This window comes from Rhinoraja longicauda, chromosome 28, assembly GCF_053455715.1.
Source record: "Rhinoraja longicauda isolate Sanriku21f chromosome 28, sRhiLon1.1, whole genome shotgun sequence".
Classification (NCBI taxonomy): domain Eukaryota; kingdom Metazoa; phylum Chordata; class Chondrichthyes; order Rajiformes; family Arhynchobatidae; genus Rhinoraja; species Rhinoraja longicauda.
This window is the reverse complement of record NC_135980.1, coordinates 22,274,347-22,301,550: the sequence shown is the minus strand read 5'-3', so window position 1 is coordinate 22,301,550 and position 27,204 is coordinate 22,274,347. Positions and strand designations below refer to the sequence as shown.

The 27,204-nt window shown below is 39.9% G+C and overlaps 1 protein-coding gene across 8 annotated transcripts in view; it reads right to left on the bottom strand.

The window, feature by feature from the left end:
- Positions 1 to 454: 454 nt before the first annotated feature.
- Positions 455 to 27,204, bottom strand: part of LOC144607103 (uncharacterized) — a 34,612-nt gene continuing 7,862 nt past the window's right edge. For 3 of the 8 annotated variants that reach the window (XM_078423708.1, XM_078423709.1, XM_078423707.1), the window contains 7 exons: positions 26,632 to 26,808; positions 11,078 to 11,175; positions 9,376 to 9,422; positions 8,512 to 8,659; positions 5,541 to 5,681; positions 3,487 to 3,560; positions 455 to 1,481 (listed from right to left, as the gene is read on the bottom strand). In XM_078423708.1, the coding sequence (XP_078279834.1) occupies positions 792 to 1,481; positions 3,487 to 3,560; positions 5,541 to 5,681; positions 8,512 to 8,659; positions 9,376 to 9,422; positions 11,078 to 11,168 (1,191 nt within the window). In that variant the 5' untranslated portion in view covers positions 11,169 to 11,175; positions 26,632 to 26,808 and the 3' untranslated portion in view covers positions 455 to 791. Of the gene's footprint in view, positions 1,482 to 3,486; positions 3,561 to 5,540; positions 5,682 to 8,511; positions 8,660 to 9,375; positions 9,423 to 11,077; positions 11,176 to 11,622; positions 11,764 to 15,794; positions 15,926 to 26,631; positions 27,018 to 27,204 lie in introns of those variants that run through there. The other 5 variants (XM_078423705.1, XM_078423706.1, XM_078423710.1 and 2 more) reach the window with 4 other exon arrangements.

Here is a 27,204-nt window from a genome sequence, read left to right as displayed (position 1 = left end):
ACCACTCCCATCTTTATTATTCCTACCCTTCCCCGTGGTGTAAAATAGTTGCCAGAGACACACAGCATTGATGGACACAAAGTGCTGGGGTAACTCAGCAGGTCCGGCAGCTTCTTTGGAGAACTTGGATAGGTGAAGTTTTGGGTCGAGGCCTTTCTTCACACCTGACTCGAAACATCACTTATCCATGTTCTCCAGAGAAGCTGCCTGACCTGCTGAGTTACTCCAGCACTTTGTGTCTGTTTGTGTATAAAGCAGCATCTGCATTTCCTTGTTTCTACACACAGCACAGAGTTATTGCTACCCATTCTGATTTTGCAATGCTACAAATACTATGCCACCCTGTGAACTTATTCTATGAGACCCAGTCTGAGTGTAAAAGAAATGGGGCATTACTCAGAATATTTACTTTGTTTAATCCACCAAATAAAATACGAGAACACAAAAACACATGGATTCAAACAGGGATTCAATCATTTCCTTGCCACCTTTCTTCATTCCTTGTTCCACGTCAGAGATTCCCAAGTTAGGTAATGGTTTCCATCCCCATATAACTTATTTTCCAAATGACTTAAAAACACCTTTGTGGCAGCATTTTATTAAAAACAGTTTCACTTCACATTCCAGCAAATCAATTTTTTTCTTACAAGGACATTTTGATTTAGTGCCACGATAACTACTTTTATTTAGAAATGTTACACTTCACTGATGTAGATAAGCATTCCTGCTTAGAAGTTTTACTGGAAATACGTGGGTCGTAATGACTGCGTTTAATTTGACCTTGAACCTAATTATTCGTGTTTTCGACTCTCTTTGAATTTATTTTTACCAAAGTGTTTTCCCATCCCACTCTTTTTTAAGATTTTTTCAATTCCATAGTGTTTACCATGCTTGCCCACTCTGTGCTTGGAATATTCTTTATGAACTTTGTAATCATGTTTTTTGTTGTCGTTTTGCTTGAAGTAATACTTGTGCTTTTCAAAGTCTTTGTACCGGTCTTGGTGTTTGCTGTGTGTTTCTTGTTTAACATTCTTATCCAGTCGTCTTGGAAAATGGTGCTGATTAAATTTACTCCCCTTATCGCATCCCTCTTCTTTGCCCTTGGACAACTTCTTGCTGTCTCCTCCTTTGAAGTGCTGCTCAAGGTGGCCCCTGTGTTTATCCTCCTTTTTGAAGTGCTTATCATCTTTCTTTTCAACTTCGATCTTGTGATCTTTCCTGTCCTTACCAGACCTGGGTTCTGAGTCTTTATCTCTTGGCTTATAGCTACTTTTAATGCTTTTGATCTCTTTAATGTGAGGAGAGATCTGCTTTTTATTGGCCACCTCAGATTTGCAGCCACCTGTCTTGCCTTTCAGAGCAATACATGGCTTTTTCAATTCAGTCCTGGCAGGAGTCCCAATAACAAACTTCTCAAGTTCACTGATGGCTTCCTCGGCATCTGAAGTCAGATCCCGATTCTCGACCATTGTTCTTTCTGCCTAATGAAAAGAAATATATGCCAACGTTATTATGCCATGATCTGGAGAGTTTGTATTTATTATTAAAAGTCTCTTAAACAGGTTATTGCTGTTTGTGAAAGCTTGCTGATTGCCACGTTTCATGTAGTCAAAAAGCAGAGAAACAGGCCCTTCACCCCAACTCATCAATGCCGACCAAGATGCCGTAGAGAGGGTCCCATTTGCCCACATCTGGCCCATATTCCTCTGAACCTTTCCTCCCCATGTACCTGTGACAACATGCAGCTCGTTTAGTGCCAGGAAGGCAGCAAGTTTTCTCGTGGAGTTATATCCTGCTGTGTTCTGCAAGAGTTCAACAAACAAAACAAGCTTCACCACTATCTCCTTTCTTCCTATTTGACAGCAGAGATTCCCTTCTCTGACAGCAGGGATGGGAATCATGCCTCTTCCTATTTGACTGCAGAGGCATGATGGGGTTGAAACCCTTATCTTACCCCCCTTCATTGTTCCCTTCAAATTAATTTCTCTATCTGTTCAATCTTTCCTTTCCATAGTTAGTGATCTCAATCTTTGCACTGATGTCTTGTCTTTTTTAACAGTCTACTTCATTTTAGACATTTTACATGTAATTTGTTTTGTGTTTTTCTGCATCTGTGCCCGTGATGCTGCTGCAAGCAAGATTTTCACTGCACCTGTCCTTATGACAATAACCTTAACTTGACTTAACTATTAGCCACCAGTTTTACTGAGCAAAGCACCACTCTGTTTCCTCCTTGACCAGCTGCAAACATGATCCTCCACCATTTTAAACTTATTTCATATGGTTTTTACCAATGTTCTTTCCTATCGCTCGAACAATCTCTGCTTTTGCCATGGCCAGTCTGTGCCTTATTGCCATGGGTTACTGGTCTCTCTCAAATCAATTCTCCTTGTTCTCTGTCCATTTTAATGTTATAGTTTGCCAACCACTCAAAAGATCATTGTCAACCTATCGACTCCATCTGTACTTCACGCTACCTCAGGAAATCAACCAACATGATCAAGGCCACTTATACCCCAGTTATTATCTTTTCTTCCTTCACCCGTCTGGCTGAAAACACAAAAGCTTGAAAGCACATACCACCAGATTAGGTACAGATTTATCCCCACTGTTGAATGTACCTCTCATATGCTAAAGATGAATACTTAATCTTCCAAACTACCTCGATGTGGCCTGTGCACTTTTTTGTTGCTTGCACTATCTCTGTAGCCGTAACACTACTATTCTATACTCTGTTCATTTTCCCTTTTGTACTACCTGATGTACTCATGTATGAGAAAACTTGTTCTGGATGCAAACCAAGATTTTGTTTGTTCTTAATCAGCAAGAAAATGGAATTTAAATAGCTAAATTCTGAAAAATTAAAAATTTGAATAAGCAAATATTCTTTTTGTTTAATTAATGTGTTGATGGTTCAACAGATGCTAAAATTATTATTTTTTCAAGCTATTGATGGTGCTGAAATATAATTTAATTCTAATTAATAGCATAGTATTATTGGTTGTTACAATTTGATTTCAAAGTTCAAAGATATTTATTGAGAAATCTCATTGAAAAAGCAGCATATTTTTTTCTCACATTGAAGATTTTCTATTAAAAATACAGCCAATATGTCAATCAATTAAAATCTTACATCTCATGGCTGATTTGTGTTAATGAGTTTAAAACCGTTAGCTGGAATATGGAACAAAAACACAAACTGCCTGAGGAAGTCAGTCGGTCAGGTAGCATCTGCGGAGGGAAAAGAACAGTCAGTGTTTTAGATAGATTTCCATTCCAGAGGAAGGGTCCTGACCTGAAACTTGGACTATCCATTTCCCTCCACTGATGGTGCCTGACCCACTGAGTTCCTCCAGTAGTTTATTTTGTTATGCTTAAAAACCCAAGACATGAGCTTTCATTCATTTACGAAAACTGTGGAATGTTGCAGAATCTTTGACGATTATCCAAAAACACCACAGCATTATATTGCAGGAGTCTTCCTACCAATTTCAAATCTTCATCATCGAGGAGCATGTCAGAATACGCCAACACTGATGAATCATCCACATCAAAAATACCTGTGAACATATAATTTGTGTGAGTCAACACTTCTGGGTCAAACGGTATAAATAGTGACTGTGTAATAACTGTGTAAGATTAAGCCCGCAGAATGGTTATTTACACTATTATTTGATCTTTAGCAGTTCTCCTCTTGAAATTATTATTTAAGTTTTGTTACAGGAAACTTTATGACAAAGTTGATTAGATCATTCAAATGACGAGAGGGTAGAGCTCTAAGGTGACAGGGGTAAAGTTGAAAGTAGATCTGCAGGGCAAGTTTTTTTTTTACACCATGTGGTGGATGCTTGGAGCACACTGTGATGGAGGCAAATAATATAGGGTACGAGACCAAGTGGACCCGTTGGGCCCTAACCTCTCCTGTATTGGTGCAGCACCCTCTCCTCCCGCCCTCCCCCTCCCCCCCTTCCCCTCCCACTCCATCCCCCTCAACCCCCCCTTATTTTCCATTCTCCCCCTTATTCTCCCTCCCCCTCCCTCCTCCCCCCCTCCCTCCCTCCCTCGGAGATAGATTTAAACTTTAAAATGTGAATAAATAAAAAAATATAACACCGATTTCAATGAAGCTTCCATTAGCACTAAAGGGACGACTGTGAGTAAGGTGGGCCTAAAATTGTCGCACTATCATGTACAGTTTTGGCTGTAGTTCAGGAACAAACAAACGAGAGTTTTAGTATATAGATTTAGGAGACTTTTAGATGGGCTCATGGATATGCAGGTAATGGAGAGATATGGATTATGTGCAGACAGGGGAGATTTACTTTAACTTGTCATGTTCTGCACAGCCAATGTGGGCCAAAGGCCTGCACCGTTCTGTGTTTTATGTTCTAATATCAATCCACCTAGCTCCCATTTGAGAATTTCTATGTCCATCACATTAACAGCCTGGCTTAAACCAACTCTTTTGGGGATACTATACCTAGTTTAGTTTAGTTTTACAGCATGGAAAGAGGCCCTTCAGCATACCGAGCCCACGCCGGCCATCGATCACCTGTTCACATCAGTTCTATGTTATCCCACTTTCTCATCCATTCCCTAAACACTAGCAGCAATTTAGAGGCATCTGAAATATTTTATCATGGCAACTCAACTCATGGCCGAGATTCTTATAATAAATTTCTATTAATATTTGAGTTCAGAGATGCAGCATGTATACGGGGCGTTTGGCCCACTGAGTCTACACTGAACATCGGTCACCCTTTTGCACTAGTTCAAAAGTTATCTCACTTTCACATCCACTCCCTACACACTAAGGGTAATTTACAAAGGCCAATGAATCTACGTCCTTGGGATGTGGGAGAAAATGGAGCAACTGGAGGAAACCTAGTCACAGGGAGAACGTGCAAACTCCACACAGACAGCGCCCGAGGTCAAGATTGAACCCAGGTCTCTGGCTCTGTGAGATGACAGCTGTACCAGCTGCGCCACTGTGCCTCCCTGAAGTGGGTATTTCTGGGCTAATAATTTAAGGGGATTAAACTGCTGGTCTGGTCTAATGAATTAACTTCTTCCAGAACAGCCGGTGAATTTAACTTCAGTGACATAAAACTCGACTGAAAATTTGATGTCAGTGACATTGGCTGTATTGGATTGTTGCAAAATCCCATTTGGTAATAATTCCCATCATTACCCGTCTGGACTATATTTGATCTCAGACCCATCAACGCAGGTGATTCGTAGGCCATGGGGCAAAGAAAAATACACAACAAATGCCCTTCTTTCCAGAGACAACGCATCTTGTGTCTGGAGAACCCAATCCATCCACTCCAATTGTCAATGACACGGTGCCAACTGATCTAGATATGACTTTTACAAGATTACAAGAGTAATTCCTTGCTTCACCGTTCTAGCACAGTGGGAATTATTTTGCAGGCATTATTTATGATGTCCTTTTCCTGCTAATACTTCCATGTAACAATTTGTTCAATGGGAAAGGAGCTTCAAAATTCTGAAAAGTTTCATAGTGTGATCGTGCTTACCCACAATCAGCTGGACACCCATGCTGAGAACCACTATGACAGCAGCAGCAATGATGCACCTATTCAAGGTGATGTGCACCCAAGGATCCTCATCCTTGTGCTTCGCCTGAATTCTTTCAACAGGCACTTTTTGCAATTTCACTAATAAAGGAAACGAAAAATAAACATTATTTCTCCCATTCATTTCCTTATTGTACCAATATATTTTTGTTATTACTATCTTTCATAGGGATAGTCAGAGTCATACACTATAAAAACAGACCCTGCAATCCATTGAGTCCATGCTAATCGTCAAGTGCTTGTTCGCAATGACTCTACACTAATCCCATTTTATTCATCCCAACTTGACCCCAGATTTCAGCACTCACCTGCACCAGAGGGGCAATTTACAGTGGCCAATAAAGCTATCAACCTCTTTGGGAGGGGTAGGAAAACAGAGTACCTGGAGGAAACCCACATGGTCACAGGGAGAACGTGCAAACTCCACACAGGCGGGTCAGGATCGAACTCTGATCGATGGAGCTGTGAGGCAGCAACTCTACCAGCTGCGCCAATGCGTCAGATAGTACTGGCAGACATAAAATTATTTCCTCAGCTTAATGAGAGAAATAAATTAATCTGTTCTCAACACATAGAACAAATGAGATAAGGAACACTTTGGAGATCATCAATGGAGCAGGCAGCATCTGTGAAAGGATAAACAGAGGTAACATTTGCAGTCACTCCTCTGTTAAATAGTTGTTTCAAATACACAGATTCAATTGTTTATACATAACTGAAAATTATAACAAGAGTTCAGTGCTCTCTTAACACTACAATAATGAAATCCTTCCCTCCGTTATATCCAATTATTATCCAGTTGGAAATGTGGGCGTATAATTTGTAACATTTGATAAGCACTCGTTTTGTGACCCATTCGTTTTTCCCGGCTGTTTTGTATTGCCATGGGAAGCACTCATTAATCTGTAGCTAATTATTATGTTAAAATTAGTTTCTGAACATTTAGTTGAGAATGGAATTTCCCATGTGGTACAAACTCAATCATCTATCTATTCAGATGTAATGGATGCCTTGGGCAGGAAGAGTGTGCGTTTTCAAGTAATTGATGACAGAATCACATGTTCAGTCCAAACAAGGGTCCCGACCCGAAACATAGCCTGTCTATTCCCTCCCCGGATGATGGCCGACCCACTGAGTTCCTCCAGCACTTTTTGTTTTGCTGAAGTATCCAGCATCTGCAGTTTCTTGTTTGTCCACATGTTCAGTCTCTTGGCTCCAATGCCTTTCACTCAGGAAATGAAACTGAACACGATATGCGTAAATTAACATCCAATACCAACTCGGACATTAAGGCCAAAATCGAGGTTTTATCAAGGTTTCAGATCTTCGGGATTCGCTGTCCCTGATCATAATAGAATAATTTGTTTAAGAGAGGAACCAAACCTACCGAGTTGAGTTTGATTTGGGATATTGGAGTGACTGGCAAGACCAGTATTTATTTGCCCAACCATAACTGCCATTGAGAAGGTGATGGTGAGCTGCAGCTTCTATGGTGATGGTGTTCCCACAGTGATGGTGACGGGGGAGTTCCAGGATATAGACCTTCTTTACCACCCTGGTACTTCTGTGTCATTAATCTTATTTGGCGCTTATTAACCATATCTGAATGTTGACCTGGTCTTTTTGCACGTATATGTGGAATGGTTTATTTGCTGATGAGATTTGAGTGGAATTGATAATTGTGCAATCATCAGCAAACCCCTACTTCTGATCTTATGATAGGTGAAAAATCATTGACGAATCAGCCGAGATGGTTGTGCCCAGGAATTTGCCCCACGAGGACCTTCTAAAGTGATGTTCAGAGGCTGGGGTGATTAATATCCACCCACTCCAATCACCTTCCTCAGTCATGGCATGACTCTATCCACTGGAGTATATTCTTCCTCTGAGGATCATTGCATTTAGCTTTCCCAGGTTTCCTTGATGCCAACATTAAATCAAGTGTTGCCTTGACGTCAAGGGAAGTCACTATCATTGCACATCTGTAAATCAGCGGCATGGTTCTGATAAGATCTGGATCTGAGTGGTTCTGATGAAATCCAAACTGGACATTGGTGAGCGGGCTGTTGGTGAGGAAGTACTGCTTGAAGGCACTGTTAACAACACCTTCCATTACTTTGCACGTGAGTGAGACCCTTTTTTATTTCTCCTGTTTTATATGAGCAGGACATTCCTGGGCAAGCTTCCATATTGCTTGGAGGATGTCAATGTATTGGACTGCAACTAGTTGAATGTTTGTGGATGGGACATTCACCACTCATCATCAAATGAAGCAGTCCTTGCCAGCATGCTGCAAGTCCTAGACAACATCCAGGCATGGCCAATTCCGGAGCACAACTCTTCCGTACTACAGCCTTTTTTTGACATCACATGGAGTGAAAAGAATTGGCTGGAGACTGGCTCTGTGATGGCAGGGTTCTCAGGCATAAATTGTGGTGTTTGGGTTTAGGTTTATTATTGTGGCATGTACCGAGGTACAGTGAAAAGCTTTGTTTTGCATGCTATCCAATGTGGTAATGCTATCCAATTGGATCAGATAATACTATACATAAATACAAACAAATCAAACTCAAGTATAATAGATCGAGCAAAATGCAAGATGCAGAGTGCAGAATATAGTTCTAGGCATTGTGGTGCGTCAGCTCCATAGATAAAGATCGCTCACTCAAACCCTCTGGCCAAGCAAGGTCGCAAAGTCTGTATGCACCCTTCTGTTTAGCATCCTGCCTCAATGAGGACAAGAAGTTTTGCTTGAGCTTTTTCCTCCTATTAGGTTTAAAAATTGATATTAAGTGGAATAATTCAGGTCCTTTCAAACCTGTTCAACTTGCACTTTGCACCAATTTTTTTGCAACCATTTAACACTTCTGTTCTTAACTGTCAATTACTTGAACATCCTCCTTTACATTACCTTCCTCAGTCTTCTTGCTGCTGAGTGTTTTCTCCTTTGGCGCTTCAGTACTTGGTTTCTGCCATGTCTTTGGTTTGTCCCTTGTGCCTTTAGGTGTATCTGCCGTTATCTCCTCGATTTGTAATTCATCTTTCTCCTTCTCTGTGTCCTGCACAATGCACTAAAATGAATCATACTGTCTCAAGAGAACTTCTTATTACATGTAGACACAAGAAACTACATGCTGGAATCTTGAGCAAAACACCCGAGTGCTCGGGGAGCTCAGCTGGTCAGGCAGCATCCGTGGAGGGAATGAACAGGCAAAGTTTTGGTCAGTTTGAAGAAGGGTCCCGACCCATAACGATGTCTGTCCATTTTCTCCCCAGATACCGACGGACCCGCTGAGTTCCACTGGTACTTTTTGTTTTGTTCATGATTCCAGCATCTGGAATTTGTGTCTTAGTAGGTTTTGTAGTTTTTTGGAGGGTAGATATAACAGGGGATGAGGAGAGGGAAAGTGATACAGGAATAGAAAAGAAAGAGTGGATGAGTAGAGGAGAGATGAAAGATTGAGAGGGACATTTGGGTAGATTGTAGGTTTTGGTTACAGTGGGAAGACAATAGACAGAGAAGATGGAAGGAACAGGTTTGGGGGGAGTTGGAAGGAGATTGGTGTTAGGGACCAGGGTTAAATTGTCAGAGTCACTGATAGGGGATTGGTGGAAGTTTTGGATGATTATGGAGGGGCATCAGGAGAAAACCAGATATGTTGCAGTGATCTTTCAGGTCAGTTTCACGTATCATCCCATTGCTACATCCATTTTTCCCTTTGGTATAATTTAGTGCGCCAAACTACATTCTTGAATATAAAGAACGATCACTTACATCTAATTTTTCACTGATCTTTTTACTCGTCTTCAAAGTAGGAACATCTGCAATGAAAGAGTGAGCTGTTAAATAATTCAGGAAGCTGTGTGCTGAACCGTTCCAATGTGAACCTACCCTTCATTATAATCATTACCCGTGTCCATTTGTACAATGACAAAACTGCAACTGTGTGTTGGAGAGAAAAATGGGAACAAAACTAATGTGAGAAAAATATAATGAAATGTTAAATGGCAGATATGATAGCAAAATTTAAGAGGCGTTTGACATGCACGGGAAAGATGGAGGGATATAAACCACATGCAGGAAAATGGGGTTAGTTTGAATTGACATCATATTTGGTACAGAAAATGTGGGTCCACATTTGTGGTACACAAATGATATATTGTGAAAAAATATATAAAGACTGGGCAATTTCGTGGGCGGAACCAGATAAAAGATTTAAATGTATCAAAATTATATCATCAATGCACAATATAAATTCTTATGCAACTACTTATAATTTAAACCACCTATGTAAATAATAATTTACATCACAATAAATACTAAACTCTTGTGTCACTGCTATAGTGCTTGGTTTCAAATTTCCTTAACCTTCATAAGTTCAAAAGACATAGGAGCAGAATTAGGCCATTTGGCCCATCGAGTCCACTCCACCATTCAATCACGGCTGATCGATTTTTCCCTCAATCCCATTCTCTTGCGTTCTCTCTGTCATCATTGACACCTTTACTAACCTAAGCTGCTGAGGAACATTTTAACTTCAATACATCTATTTAACAGCCTCACAAATTGTCTTAGTTTGGCAGTTATATTAAATAATGTAAAATTAAAATATTCTAACATTAATCTTATTGTGTTACATGTGCGCATTTGATTTGATTGTTCCCAGCTCCACAATACCCTCTTTGTGCAAAGACTGTGCTTGGTCTAGTATTCGATAAATGCGAGATCAATGTACAAGAAGTTAAATTGGAAGAAAGTTGTGGAAGATTGTATTGAGCTAGACTATAAAGAAAAGAGGGATAAAAAACAATGGTGAAGTATTTCTAATGCACTGATAAATGTAAGAGCACATGTCCAATTACTTGTAGCACAATCTTCACACTTTTCAATAGATTTAGGTTTATTATTGTCATGTGTACTGAGGTACAGTGAAAAGCTTTGTTTTGTATGTGATCCAAACACATCAGATGTGCTATACAATCAAGTGAAACTCAAGTATTATAGATAGAGCAAAGCAAAACTACAGGGTGCAAAATATAGTTCCAAGCATTGTAGCTCATCAGTTTAATAGGCAAAGTCCGATGTTCACAATAGAGTATGTGAATTAGGCAGCACCCTAGCTTATGGAAGGACCATTCAGAAGACTGATAACAGAGGGGAATTATCCGTTCCTGAATTTGATGATGCGTGTGTTCAAGCTTCTGTACCTTCTGCTAGACGGGAGAAAATGGAATGACAGGGTTGAAACAAGTCTTTGATTATGTTGGCTATAGTATAAGTATAATACAAATGTATGTTTGTGCTCTGAGATTGTACCACCATTACTTAAACAACTGAAACCAAGTCAATATTTTCTCTTCCTATCATCGTTGCAGTCAAACAAATATAAATGTCTAATGTTCCTAAAATACTTCCAGAGGAAGAGAGCCTTGTAAGCTGTAGCTACCATATGTAACACACTTTGACTTTAATGCACCTGAATGTAGCAGAGTTTCATCTTGTGGTGTTATCTCTTGTATTGCCTCGGCAAGGTCTTCCTCAACTGATGTAGAGATGTCTTGTTCCATGTCAGGTCTTTGAAAAGATAAAGCAAATTTTTTTTTTAGCTCCATTCCTAACTTGAATTCAAACAAATTTACTGCAAAGTCTTGTCACATTAGGCTTCACATTTAATGGTGAGCATATCACACTGATGAGGATTATTTATTAGAGTTTTATGGTAAAATACATATCAAGAAACAGCATGATCACCAGAGGAACATAAAATCTTTATTTAATTTGTTTTAAACCGATTCATTTAACGTTTAAAATCTGCATCCTTTAGCTGCTTGAATCCATGGAGTACAATTTTGAATTTGGAGCGCCTTTCTAATGAATTGATATGCTGACCAAAAGATTGAAGGAACAACAAACTGTCTTAAAAAGAAAGCATTATCTTTCATAGAAAAAAAGTTGGTTGAAAGAAAATGAATATAAGATTTCTGAATCTTCTATTGAGCTGAACATTGCTATCTTCCGTACCTTTGCTGTCTTTATGTTCCTGATTCTGCTGCTTCTCCTCTTGTTCTGCCTCACTATACTGCTTTTTTTCCTTATTCTCTCCCCTCATCTTATGCTTTTGGTTCTTCCTGTGCTCTTTTCTATTTTTCGTTTTGGTGGAGGCTGCTGGGTAGTACAACATAGTATAGTGAGGAAAGAAGCAATTAAGTGGTATATGCGATTCTATCAAATTATATGGCATTAAACAAAACAGCGGCACAGCTGCTAGAGCTGCTGCCTCACAGCGCCGGAGTCTCGGGTTCGATCCTGACCTCGGGTGCTGTCTGTGTGGAGTTTGCATGCTATTCCTGTGGCCGCGTGGGTTTCCTCCTGGTGCTCTGGTTTCCTCCCCCATCCCAAAGATGTGTGGATTTGTAGGCTAATTGGCCTCTGTAAATTGCTAGTAGTGTGGAGGGATTGGAGGTAAAAGTGTAATAACATAGAACTAGACTGAACTAGATCCTCGGCGTGGGCTGTAGAACCTGTTTCCATGCCATATCTTTCAATCAATCAAAACGTACAACCTTAAGTACTGCAGTTGTGTGATTGACACCACATGATATTTATAATTTCTAAAATCTTGGTCAATGTCACTTACATTACAAAATAATTAACTTTACACACCTTGGTCCCCTAACAATCTGGAGAATTTAGTTATCAATTATTTTTATCTCTTCCTCCCTGTGAGCTCTTTTTGGTTGTATTTTCTTCAGCAACATTAACTAAAATAACTCCTTGTTAATTCACATCTGTCTCAGTTGCAATTGAGACATCTGTTCCAACCCCCTGCTGTTCCCACCCCCAATTGTTCATAACTGTCCAATATCCCTCCCTTATCTGGTTCCACCCATCACCTTCTTATTTGATTCCACAATCTACAGCCCTATGTGGTTTCCACTTATCACCTCCCAGTCTTCATTGCCCTCCCCATCCTCCCTCCCCCACCTAGCTCATGTCGATCAACTGATCCTCATCTGGATCCAGCTATCGCTTGCCAGCTCCTGCCTCACACCCCCTCCCCCACCTCAGTATGCAGGCTATTACTCCTCCTAATGCAGGGTGCCAAAACATGGACTATGCCTTTGCCTCCACAGATGCTGACTGACCCACTGTTTTCCTCAGCAGCTTGCTTTGTTTGCTCTGGGAATTTAGAGCACATTAAGACAATTTTTGAAGTTCAAAATCTGCAGACAGGTGAGTGAAAACCTTGGAACAGGCTCTTCGGCCCGCCGAGTCCAAACTGACCATCAATCACCAACTCACACTAGTTCAATGTTATTCCACTTTCGCATCCACTCCCTACATACTAGGAAACAATGACATAGGCAAATAAAACTACAAACCCGCATGTCTTTGGGATGGAGGAGGAAGCCCACAAAGTCACAGGGTTAACTCTATACAGGCGGCACAAGGTCAGGATTGATCCTGGAGCTCTGGCTCTACCTACTGTGCCACTGTGCCACCTTATGCCTCTATGTCAAGAAAATATATTCACTATATTGTGGCTTAAATACTTTAGGTTGAGAAAGATAGGTCTTATATACTTTTAATAGCAGGAGGTTTTACAATGGAATACAAATATTTTTACACAATTAATACAGAGTGTAGACATGAAAGTTCTTTAATTCCCAATATCCCAAAGCAAGTGTGTCCTAAATTTCAAATAATGGGTTCTCCTTAATGGGAATTGCAGAGAATCAGGGATAAAACCACAAAGGAAGAGGCCTACATCATAATTGCCAAGGTGACTCAGTAAGCTAAATGATTGTTAAATTAATCTAAGTTCTAAGTATTGTACTGATGATTGACAAGGGAGAGTCAGTGGATGTGGTGTACCTCGACTTTCAGAAAGCCTTCGACAAGGTCCCACATAGGAGATTAGTGGGCAAAATTAGGGCACATGGTATTGGGGGTAGGGTACTGACATGGATAGAAAATTGGTTGACAGACAGAAAGCAAAGAGTGGGGATAAATGGGTCCCTTTCGGAATGGCAGGCAGTGACCAGTGGGGTACCGCAAGGTTCGGTGCTGGGACCCCAGCTATTTACGATATACATTAATGACTTAGACGAAGGGATTAAAAGTACCATTAGCAAATTTGCAGATGATACTAAGTTGGGGGGTAGTGTGAATTGTGAGGAAGATGCAATAAGGCTGCAGGGTGACTTGGACAGGTTGTATGAGTGGGCGGATACATGGCAGATGCAGTTTAATGTAGATAAGTGTGAGGTTATTCACTTTGGAAGCAAGAATAGAAAGTCAGATTATTATCTGAATGGTGTCAAGTTAGGAGGAGGGGGAGTTCAACGAGATCTGGGTGTCCTAGTGCATCAGTCAATGAAAGGAAGCATGCAGGTACAGCAGGCAGTGAAGAAAGCCAATGGAATGTTGGCCTTCGTAACAAGAGGAGTTGAGTATAGGAGCAAAGAGGTCCTTCTACAGTTGTACCGGGCCCTGGTGAGACCGCACCTGGAGTACTGTGTGCAGTTTTGGTCTCCAAATTTGAGGAAGGATATTCTTGCTATGGAGGGCGTGCAGCGTAGGTTCACTAGGTTAATTCCCGGAATGGCGGGACTGTCGTATGTTGAAAGGCTGGAGCGATTGGGCTTGTATACACTGGAATTTAGAAGGATGAGGGGGGATCTTATTGAAACATATAAGATAATTAGGGGATTGGACACATTAGAGGCAGATAACATGTTCCCAATGTTGGGGGAGTCCAGAACAAGGGGCCACAGTTTAAGAATAAGGGGTAGGCCATTTAGAACGGAGATGAGGAAGAACTTTTTCAGTCAGAGGGTGGTGAAGGTGTGGAATTCTCTGCCTCAGAAGGCAGTGGAGGCCAGTTCGTTGGATGCTTTCAAGAGAGAGCTGGATAGAGCTCTTAAGGATAGCGGAGTGAGGGGGTATGGGGAGAAGGCAGGAACGGGGTACTGATTGAGAGTGATCAGCCATGATCGCATTGAATGGCGGTGCTGGCTCGAAGGGCTGAATGGCCTACTCCTGCACCTATTGTCTATTGTCTATTGATGCAGTTGCAGCCAGTTAACTAGTTTATTCTTATCTAAAGAAGTTTTACAAGAATTAAGGACTGGTTTCCATTTACGCTTGAAATGTTGTTTTGCAGGTAGCTTAGATTTAAGTTTAGGTTTATTATTGTCATGTGTACCAAGATACAGCGAAAAGCTTATGTTTGAGTGCTATCCAATCAAATCAGGTGATTATACATGAATACAATCAGATCGCACACAAGTACAACTGGTAGAGCGAAGAGAAAAATACCAGAGTACAGAATATAGTTTCTTAGCATTGCGGCATAACAATTCCAGAGAAAATGTCTAATGTCCACAATGAGGTAGGTTGGAAAATCAGGACAGTATCCTGGTCGATGGAAGGACTGTTCAGAAGAAGTTCAATCGAGAGTAAACCTTTCATTCGTTTTCCTTTAAAAGGTTTTCCACAGCACATGCAAGCCTTGGACACTCGATCCTGGAGCTTATTTCTAAATGTGTATACACATGAATTATTCTGCGTATTTGCTTTGGTGACAAGAGAAACCCATTCTGATGAGATACAAGAGGCTTAGGATGGAATTCTTAGCAAATAGGTGATGCGGCAAAGAGTAATTAAAATGTCATCCTTCTCAGGAAAGCATGAATATGGTGACATTATCAGAATAACTTTATATTTGGACAGCATCTAACATTTCATTGTGCTCAGCAGTCAATCCATGCACACATTCAATACAGATTTACACAATGGGGTTTTCCAGGTGAAAGAGTTTGTGGATGAGGAATAATTAGATTTTATCTGTAATTTAATCACCATTTTAAAGTGAAAATAAAAAAACTGCAGATGGTTGAAGACGCTTCCTCAGAGGTGTAATGTCTTTCACCAAAAACAGTTGTTTCACTTTTCACAGATGCTGCTTGACCTGCTGAATTTCAAGAGTTAAGAATGTCTTATTGTCATATGTCCTGAAACAGAACAATGACATTCTCTTTTTATTCCCATTTAAAAATTACACCTCCTGGACTTTACATACTTTCTTAATTTGACACCATATTCAGTCAAAATAGCAAACAGAAAAGTTATGCTAGCTGGAATTCAGACAGGATGAATTGGTTTACTAATCCAAGGGGAAAATAACTCACTGGAGAATTGCCAATTCCAATGGGAAGAGATCAGACACAAAATGCTGGAGTAACTCAGTGGCACAGGCAGCATCTCTGAATAGAAGGAATGGGTGACGTTTCGGGTCGAGATCCTTCTTCAGTCTGAGAGTCTGGGGAGAGGGAGACAAAGATATGGAAGGGTAAGGTGTGAAATCGAGACATCAAAGAGGACAAATAGGAAAATGTGGAATAGATGATCATTGTTAGCTAGCGGAAGATGACAAAGATGCATACAAAGATAACATTTAATCAGGGGGACAGTCAAACTGGTTGGAGAACTAGGATGGGGGAAGGATGGAGAGAGAGGGAAAGTGAGGGTTACTTGAAGTTAGAGAAGTCATTATTCATACAACTGGGTTGTAAGCTGCCCAAGCGAAATATGAGGAAGAGATCAGATCTCTCTTGGTAAATTGGAATCAATGATTGGCATTGTGGTTGACACAGACAGCATGGGGTAAAGGGCCTGTTAGTGTGCTCTAGATTTGAAGGGCTAATTCCAATGGGGGAAAAAAGAGACTTGGCGTGGGAAAATTGGAATCAAAGCCTGGTAGGTAAAACTGTAATCAAACAATGGAAAGCCTTTAAGATGGAAATGTTTCAACTGAGGTCTACGTACATTAATAAGAGGAAGGGTAAGAGCAATTAAAGTCAAGTGACTAAAACCATAGAGAGTCAAACCGAGGAATAAGAGCAGTTGCCAGAGCAAGTGGAGCAGTTGCCAGGCTCTTAATAAGAATGAAAATTAGGTTGGTTATAGAAACTTCAGAAAGGAAGATGAAAAGGAAACAAGAAAGGCAATGAAAGATCAGAAGAAAATATCATCAGCAAACATAAAAATGAATTCACACTCAATGGACATGTGAATGGGGAAAAGAGAATGGTCCAATCAGAGACCAGAAGGAAATCTTCTCTGACACCAAGAACTAGTTCAGCAGAAATGTTCTCCAACTAACTGCTGAGAAGAAGCATTTATCTTTGGTCTCCATTACAAACTCCAATCCCCACCTGAAATCTTGATAATTGTTTTGAAAATTACCAGAATCTTCACAAACATGATGCCACCTTTGATAGAGAGATGGTTTAAGAGACATATTTGCAGCCTTTTTCTAAGACAGCCTATATACATTGCCTAATTCCACCCAGACCTCATCCACATCTCCCCTCTAATTCCACCCCATCCCAGTCAATACCTCTCATATTCTACAATGTCTCAATATAATTACATCTTCTAAACTCCAGCAAATACAGGCCATTTTTAATTATTCCTTAATGTTCTTTTAAGTAGCACTGGTGTGGATCTCTTCATGCAATTAAACAATGTGCTCAATTCAGCATGCTTACGACATTGGCTGTGCGATGCAGTTGTAAAATGGCGACACTGCATCAAATCAGTTGCTCATCCTTTTCTTGGCCTTACAAGAATTTGTTGTGAGGCATTTAACAGCGATAGGTGCACAGTCAAATCCTTGCTAGGCTTAATCCCACTAGTCTTGCACTTCTCAGGAGTGTGCAGGTGCAACTCAAATTGACTGACCTGAAAGTGGATTCTGAAGGTTATCTGTGGGGCTTGACAGAATGTTGGGAATCTCCTCTGAAGAACCCTAATTTATGAGTATTATGTTCTGGTTTCAATTACCTTGAGAATGCAAACATTCACAAAAGGCAGATAAGCAATTCCAAACTTAGAAATGACATAATGCGAAAGGCAGATAGGAACTGAAGTGTTATAATGTGGATAATGATTGGTATTTTCTCATGCTAGATATTATGAAATATTTTGCTTTTTATAAATTCATAATTTTATTCAAGCATCCATGGGCTTCAAAAATCCTACTTCAACAAATTATCTGAATTTTAAGTAGTATGACAAAACTGTTTGTGTAGGAACTGCAGATGCTGGTTTAAACTGAAGATAGACACAAAAAGCTGGAGTAACTCAGCAGATCAGACAACATCCAAGGAGAAAAGGAATAGGTGACGTTTTGGGTCGAGACCCTTCTTCAGACCCTTAAGAAGGGTCTCGACCCAAAACGTTACCTATTCCTTTCCTCCAGATTCTGTCTAACCATCTGAACTACTCCAGCTTTATGTGTCTGACAAAACTGTTCATTGGTTTTGATCCTGTTTATTTTTCTCGAACGTGTCCTGTTTCTCAATTCGTTATTTTCCCACCAATGATTGTGTTATAAAAAGGCTTTCACCATTAATGCAGGGAATTGTTCCTCCCTTGCTTGAAGTCAGAGAAAGCAACTGCCAGTCATTCCGGTCAGGTTAGATTGTAAAGAAAATAACTTTTGTTTATGTAGCATCTGATCTTATCTCTGGGAAACAGTTCAAAGCATGACTTACTTGCCTGAAATACAATCACCTTTTTTACAAAGAAGCCCCAATTACATAGCACTGAGATAAATTACACGCTAATCTAGTTGTGAATTAGTTAAGAGCTAAAAATGCAATGGATAACACTTTTTTAAATGTCATATTTTAATATCTACTTAAACAGTAGTACAGATATGATTTAACATCTCATTCAAATTAGAACTAACCTGCAGGTCCACAATACTGCATCACCCCAATAAATTATGCAATCAAATACTGGAGAGGTGTAATTGAGAATCTTGAAATATAACCTTCTCTGTTTTAAACACAACACTTACCAACATTGTTAGTGCCTCACTTAGGGATTTTTTTCCCTCTTTTACTGCTGCCAATTGTTCCTGGCGTTTAAAAGGGAACATTCAAACATTAAGTTGTGAGAGGCATGGATAGGGTAGACAGTCAGAACATGTCTCCTCGGGTCAAGAACTAGAGAGCATAACTTTAAGGTGAGAGGGGCAACATTTAAAGGAGATATGCAGGGCAATTTGTTTTTTTCCCCACAGAGTGATGGGTGCTTGGAATACGCTTCCAGGAGTACCAGTGAAGGCATATACAAAGCTGCATTTAAGAAGCATTTAATAGGCACAAGGATATGCAGGGAACGGAGGGATATGGATCACGTGGAGTTGGAGGAAGTTAATTTAACTTGGCATCATATTTGGTATAGACATTGTGGGCTGAAGTGCCAGTTCCTGTGCTATACTGTTGTATATAGGCTATAGACTTGCTATGTAAACTGCAACCAAGGTGCAGTGATACTGAATGTTAGGTTATCCTTTACAACCCCCAATTCATTTATTTGCAGAGTGCATTGGTCCCATTGTAAAGGCCAACATCCGGTGCCAAACTCTAATTGCTTTTGCGAAGAAAGTGGTGAGCTAACTTCTTGAATTGCTGTAGAGATTGTGATGAAGGTACTCCCACAGAACTGCTAGGTAAGAAGTTTTAAGATTTTGATCTAATGATGAAGGAAATTCCAAGGTCAGGACGGCGAGAGATACAGAGAGGAATCTGCAGGTGGTTCTTGTCGTTCTTCTTCGAGACTCTGGATAAGGGCAGTGCTTTTAAAGGCTTCAGGAGTTAGAGCTTTGTATTTTTAGCAGGCTTTAAAATATTTTGCGTGTTGGATGATTTGTCAAACAAGAAGGCTTCTACATCCTGAGCGTGTTCAGCATCGAGCCGACTAATGGGGTGAAACTACTGCCAGGCAGTGAAGAGAACTACATCACTTCTGACTTTACATTGTAGTTGATGGAAAGTCTTTGGAAAATTGTTTCTCTTTCATTACTGACATTCCTCAATTGTTTCAAAGGCATTCAGAATGACTTGCCCTTACCCAATTTCCACTTCCCAGTATCAAACCAATTGGGCTCAGTTCACATCTCCCATATCAGTTATATCAATTTATTCATTTTATCCGAAGATAGACACAAAATGCTGGAGTAACTCAGCGGGACAGGCAGCATCTCTGGAGAGAAAGAATGGGTGACGTTTCGGGTCAAGACCCTTCTCTTATCCTCTGGATGACTGCTGGAGCAAACCAACATCTGATCACATTGCTATACAGAATTAGAGTTCTTTGATCTTTTCTATTCATTAGTTGGGTCAGAGTATAAGAGTAGGAAAATGGTGTACAACTTTGCATAGGTGGTGGCTGGAGTATTAAGTGCAGTTCTGGTCACTGTGCCATAAGAAAGATGTGATCACACTGGAAAGGATGCAGAGTAGCTCCACCAGGATGTTGAGCAAGAGTTGGCTCAACAATCTTGGAGCACAAAAGGCTGAGGGGGGATTTAAGCTACACAAAAGAATGAGGGGCAAAGATAAGGTAGATACAAGGAAACTTTTCCCCATAGCAGAGATATTTGAAAACTATGGGTTGAGAACATAAAACAGTACAGTACAGGACCAGGGCCTTTGGCCCACAGTGACCAACAAATAACCGTTATAGTATGGCATGTTGCACTGGTGTATCTAAATATTGAGGCACATTTATTAAATCAAACAATCTTCAAACCAACATCATACAATAAACTGGAGGGTCAAGTGATACTGGGATCTAGAATAACAAATAATTTGCTGTAGAATATCAGTAGGTTGAGCGGCATCTGTGGAGGGAAATGGACATTCGTCTCCCCATTTTTCTCTGCTCGACCACCAATTTCCTCCAACAGATTGTTTGTTACAGTAAAGTGGGGTTGCTTTTAAATTCTAACAACTTTGAAATAAGATTATCATGTAGTTCCACCACTGCTATTTTCTATATCCTCGATCCTCATCCATCATTTGACTGAATAAACTACAATTCATAGTAAACCTATCTGTGGAATTTTTGAGATCACAAAGGGTTTTTTTGTAGCAGAATCTGCTTAATAAGATGCTCAAATGCTCAAGATCTTAATGCTCTTTCTCAGCAAATCTAAACTTCCTTGTTTTACATTGTGCCAAAACTTATCAGATACCAGTCTTCAGAGAGCTTGTATATCTGCACATAGCAACACTTTTCACAAACTTTGCAATAAAAAAAATATTATTTTACATAGAACTATATGGAATGTACAAACCATTTCTCCCAACCCACACATGTCAGTGTTAATATTCCATTTGAGCATCTTCTTTCCTGGTGTAGGAAAATAACTGCAGATGCTGGTTCAAATCGAAGGTAGACACAAAAATCTGGAGTAACTCAGCAGGTCAGGCAGCATCTCAGGAGAGAAGGAATGGGTGACGTTTCGGGTCGAGACTGAACCCAAAACTCGGGTCAAGTTACGGGTATCAGTCTGAAGAAGGGTCTCGACCCGAAACGTCACCCATTCCTTCTCTCCTGAGATGCTGCCTGACCCGCTGACTTACTCCGGCATTTTGTGTCTATCTTCTTTCCTGGGATAATTTGATGAGCTTTGCTCCCACTGAATGACATCCACCCTGTTCACCCGAACATCAACATCTTAGGTGTCTGAGAAGATTCAGCACATCCACCAGGATGCTCTTGGATTTTTACAGATATGTTATAAATAGATAGACAGGATGCATCTCAACCTGATATATCAACTGCACGGCTCTTGATGCCTAAACCTGCAAAGAGTGGTGAACACAGCACTGATCATCACTGTCGTCACTGTGGTCACTTCTTTCCATCCAGCCCATCTTCATGGAGTGTAGCATCAGCAAGGAAGTATCACTAAGATGTCCAACACCTTGGACAATCACTTTTCTCTCTTCTCTGAAAGGAGAAAGGAGATTGAAAGCCCAGAGTCCAGACTTAAGAACAGCTTCTTACCCAGAATCTTGAATCAATCACCTCTTTCAAACCCCCTTGCAGGAGGTGCTGCATGTACTCTTACTCTTATAACTCAACGTCATTCAATTATTCTGTTATGGACTATGTTTTTTTTTGTTCTACCTCAGATTGCACTACATTCTTGTACTATTCTGCTGTTTTGTATTCATCAGTGTATTCATTATTATATCTATCAGTACGATGGATAACAATACGATTGGTACGATTAGATAACAATAAGCTATCTAAACTTAAATTTGAATCACTTCCTGTGCTCGCAAAGTTCCACCTCACCATGTCTCAATAAAGCCATTTCTGCTCAGTTCCTTATTTGAATTCTTGGTGTCCGTCTTCTTTTGATGGCCTTTAATTTTTCTCTTTCCTGGTGTAAAAATACATGCGACTACTATGTCAACTCCTCTCATCATTTTTAAACACCTCTATTAGATTATCCTATTCATACGTTTTTGTTTGGCACGTTGTAAGGTTTCTGCTATTATCCTCTTTACTGTCCTTTCAATAATGTGGCAAAATTGTACACGGTGTTCCATCAAACCAAAGTCCAATTCCAGTTTGTGAAATTGGCACAGATTTGGCAGTCAGTAGTCTCAGAGTTCACCATAAATTGCTGCAATTGTCACAGAAACATCGTGGACAGATGTTTAGTGAAACATGGAGATCTAGATGTTGTAGTTGACATTTCTCACTTCATTACAACATATACTGTTTCCTAGCCTCTCTAATACAAGCTTCAGAAATCAATCAATTTATGAAAACTTCAGGTGCTAACTATTTTCGTGCTAAACTTTACTGGATGTAAAACCTGCATTGAAAAATATACACATTTCTGAAATTATAGCTTCCATCTTGATCACATTTGTACATTTTAATCTTTAATTTGGTCTCCGTAAGATGCTTAAAATAATAATCTTGCACTTTACTTCCAGGTATGTTGACAATGCGAATTCTGCTGTGTAATCATTTGCTCAATTATATTGATGGATGTTAATGGTGCTGTATGTCCCAGAACATAAGCCTGACAGCCAATGATGTTGAAAAAAGGGACACCACATTAACAAGATGTCTGTAATTTGTCGGTAGCTTTCTGTGGGGTCAGTTGTGATCACCCCTATGCTTTGTTTCTATCTGTGAAATCCAGACTCTTTTGATTACAAAGTCTATGTCGATTGGTTCTATCATCAATCTATGCAGAAAGACACTTTCCACTTTCTGCCACCCTTAAGTTTCAACTCTTCACCACTACTCCCTGCTTTCTCTCTTGAAACCAGCCAGTTAGTTTTTCTACTGGGTCCATATTCAGTGATCAAATTTATTAATCTATTATGTGATACCTCAAAGAAAAGGTCTAAAAATCTAGATATTACATCCACTGCATTACCTGCGTCTACTCTCTATGTTGCCTCTTCACAAAGAATTCAATGAGATTGGTTAAGAAAGACTTACCCTACTGAAATCCATGATAGTTTTGATTTCTAGTTTTTTGAAAAGCATTTTGCTAGAGTATTAATTCAATAGTTTACCTCCTACTAATATTAAGCTGATAGTTCAATAGTTCCCTGCAATGTTCTAACTCCCCTTTGTATTATTATTATGTTAGTTGCCTGCCAGTCTTCTTCCTGCTAATAAATTATTATACAGTACATGTTTAATACTGCCTCTAGTATCTCTTCTTTTAAAATGTAGATATGTAATCTTTAACATTTATTATTCTTTTACATTTGAATGTGATTATACAATTTGCAATTTAATCTTCTGATGACACATCCATCTAATTGGCCTCCATGATAAAAACCGAAACAAAATGATTATCTAATGGCGTGACCATTTTAGTATCACTTTAATACATTACAACACCAAGCACTTAAAAAGCAGTTCATTGGAGGGCAAATGCCTTGGATTTCCAGAAGGGGACATGCAAATGTCACAGTAGTCTCTCCAACAATTACTCACCCTTTAGTCTGCCGTAAGGATATTTTTTACAATCTTTCCTTGGGTTTCTTAGGTTTTGATTACATTACTTTCTTGTTTCTTTTAATTCTTCGTTATGTCACATTTCAAATCCTTCCCTACTGTGTATCTCTCTGTTTAGTGAATTCCTCTTACCTCATCCCCAATGTTTGCCTTACATTTATAGTCAGATGTGGCTACAATTTTACAGCACAAACTTTGTCTATTCCCAAGCTCATTCCTCAGAATATCAAAATCATTTTTTTCTTTATTTCAATACCCGGATCTTCACTATACCTATTCTTCTCCATTCATATCCTAAAATGAATGTTTTATATAATGGTTGCTATTGCCTAAATGTTCCTCTTTCTGACCTCTCCACCATCGAAGGGATCTACAAGATGCGCTGCCTCATGAAGGTTGCTAATATCATCAAAGACCCACATCACTCTGGCCATGTGTTCATCTTGCTGCCACTGTCAGTAAGCCTGAGAACTGTTACCTCCAGATTAAAGAACAGCTTCTTCCCATCATGCTGAATCACCCTGCACAACCCTAACCACATCCCTACCTCAATCACTATAGACATTGCACTACTATAGTTGCTCTACGTACTTTGATTTTTGCACTGCCATGGTCTAGTTCATTTAGAATAACTTATAATCTTTTGTACACGCATTGTTGTTCTTGTATCTAATATTTTGTATAGAGCTGCAGAATTTCATTGTTCTGGTTCATGTTAGGTGCATAATACAATTAAACACCCTTGAGGCAGGTAGCATGACAACACCTAGAAGACATTGAACAGGTACATGGAAAGGAAGCATTTAGAGCGATGTGGGCTAATCGCGGGCAAATGGGACTAGCTTCGATGGGGCATCTTGGTTGGCATGGACGAGTTGGGTCGAAGGGCCTGTGTGACTCTGTGACTCTTCACATACTTGATTCTTGACTATCTATACATTGTTTATCTGTTAGTTCTGTCTTGTTAGGTTTTTGTGTAGTGATAAAGAAAGGAACCCTAAATGCTTTGCTGAAACTCCATTCCACTGTCCACTTTACATATCTCTATAATATGTCTGAAAGTCTAAGAAAGCATTGTGTCTAATGTCAAAGTTGAGAAAGTCATAAATGTCAGTAAATAACTTGGAAAGAGGTCTACCATGGGCCAGAGTATGAAGGAAGTGGTGGTGGAAAGGAGATAGAATTATAATAGAGGGTTGGTTCTCTGTGCTTGAGACAATGGATTTAGACAGATGGTGAAGAGGTGGCCATGAATATTAGAGGGAAAATAATGAAAGAACAAGTAGAAAGTTGGTGAAGAGTGGGAAAGGTTATTTGCAGCAGAGGATGAAATCAAAAGGAATAAGATGTTGCTTGGCAGGAAGTCAGAGGAAGGAAACATTTGGACATTCAGTAAGAAACAGCATGGGATATGGTAGAGATGAATATTTTAAAGGAGTTGGAATAGAGATGGAAGAAGGCTAGCTGCTTCAAGAATAAATCAAGGAGGGATAGTGGCGGCACAGTGGCGCAGCAGTAGAGTTGCTGCCTTACCGTTCCAGTGACCTGGGATTGATCCTGACTACGGGTGCTATCCGTACGGAGTTTATACATTCATCCTGTGATCGTGTGGGTTTTCTCCAGGTGTTCAGGTTTCCTCCCACATCCCAAAGATGTACAGGTTTGTAGGTTAATTAGCTACTGTAAAAATTGTTCCTTGTGTGTAGAATAGATGTAGTGTATGGGTGATCGCTGGTCGACGTGGACTCGAAGGGCCAAAGGGCCTGTTTCCACACTGTATCTCTAAACTAAACTAAAACAAAAGTCATTAACTTTCGCCACCATCACCGTGTTGGTTGGAGAGGGTGAGCAGATAAAAGAAGACCAGCTGAGGAGGCTTCAGTCAGACCCTTGCTACCAAGATGGGTTTAAAGTAATCACATTCTAGTTTGGGTTATGTGAAGGAACAATGATTCATCTGCATGCAGAGTCAGTAGTAGGTGGGATGAATGAAGATTGACAAAATCAGCCCCAGCAGAAAGGTGGGTTTGGAAGCTGGCAGAAGCAAAGCCGCTGATGAGTTCTGAAGGGAAATATAGCTTCACTCACCTCCTTCTGTGAGGTACAGAAGGAAGTGAGTGAAGCCAGAAGCAGCAGCAGAATAGAGAGGTTGAGGAATAGTGAATAGGTGTGAATTTGTGTTTAAGAAAATACAGACATGAACAGGTATTTGGAAGGATAGGACAAGGGATTGCAGAACCCTTAGGAAGGGAAGAAATGGGGACAAAGGGAGTTAGAAATATTAGTGGCAGATCCAGTCAGCAGCCAATACGTTTGCATCAGTGAGGAATTGCAGGGAACATTTGGTTACACTGGCATCACAACAATGTGGGTAGATATATTCTGGAGGTAAGCATAAAATAAAGAGAAAAATAACAGTTCTGATGAAAGGTCTTTGACCTGAAATGAACCCTGTTTCTCTATCCACAGATGCTGCCTGACCTATTGAATATTCCAATCATTTTCTGTTTTATTTTATTTTAGAGAATAAGGAGATGGCTAAGGCTCCACAAAAACGGCTGTAACCTGATCAGTTTGGCTAAAAGCAGACCATTGCTAACTTTGACCTATATATGTGTAGTGTATACATTCTCTGTATTAAGATCAACTCATTAATGCACCTTCTAGTGAGTTGACACTTTGAGCTAACTGATTTTGATCTCGCTCACAAAACCGGCTGCCCATCTGGTTTATTGTACAGTTGGAGATGACATTCAAGTATTCAGGAAAAAAATATTTACAGCCAAAGTCATTGGGTTATAGAGACACCAAAACAGTCACAATTTAAATTTAGTAAGATAATCATACAGCTCTTGCCAAAGAGCAAGTTACCTACAGTCCCCACACACTCCACAAACTCACATACAGAAAGTTACTCCAGTATGAATTGGAAGAAAAACCTACACGAAACATAAATCAGCCATTTACTTGACTCCAATTGCTTTGTTCCTTTTGTTAAAATTGTTTTAAGTCAGCAATAATTTGACGGATCTTCAGATTCACATCGTAACACTTCCAGAAATAGGAATAGACTCCAGGGGCAATAAAAATTAATGACTAATAAGCCCAATAGCAGTTAAATTGTTAAATTAAAACCAGATACATTATCAAAAAAGGCTCACTTACTGTCTGAAGTAAGGCTGCAGTATAGGAAAGTCCTGACTTTATGCAGTGCTGAGGTCTCCGGCTGCCCCTCGCGTCTTCTCTGCCTCAGTCCGGGATTGATGGGATACAACAGGTGCCCACTCCGGTAGAGTCAAAATATCAACCAATCATGCGTGATAACGATCGACAGCACAGTCACTAATGAAAGCAACACTGGGATTGAACGTTGGGACTCAAACTGGCCTGGAATTAAAGTATGTATTATTGGCAGCAAGATCTCCAATTCCATCCTCTCTAGAAACTGTTCACAATAACGATGACTGTTATAAATAGATATTAGTCACTTCAGTTCCAGATTATTCCCCCCTCTCTACTGAGATAAATTTATCCCTAGACCGAAGCAAATTATTATAGAATTCTTTCAGGGATTTCAGCAGCTCCTGTAGTGATTCCAGATATTACGATATGGAAGGAATTGTAAGGCATGGTTGTATTTTAAGATGGTTGTATTTTAAGATGGCTGCATCATAAGTTTCCATTTAAGATTCCCCCAAAATGGAAAGCAGGCTGCAAACTTTGGATCATGTCTTTGGG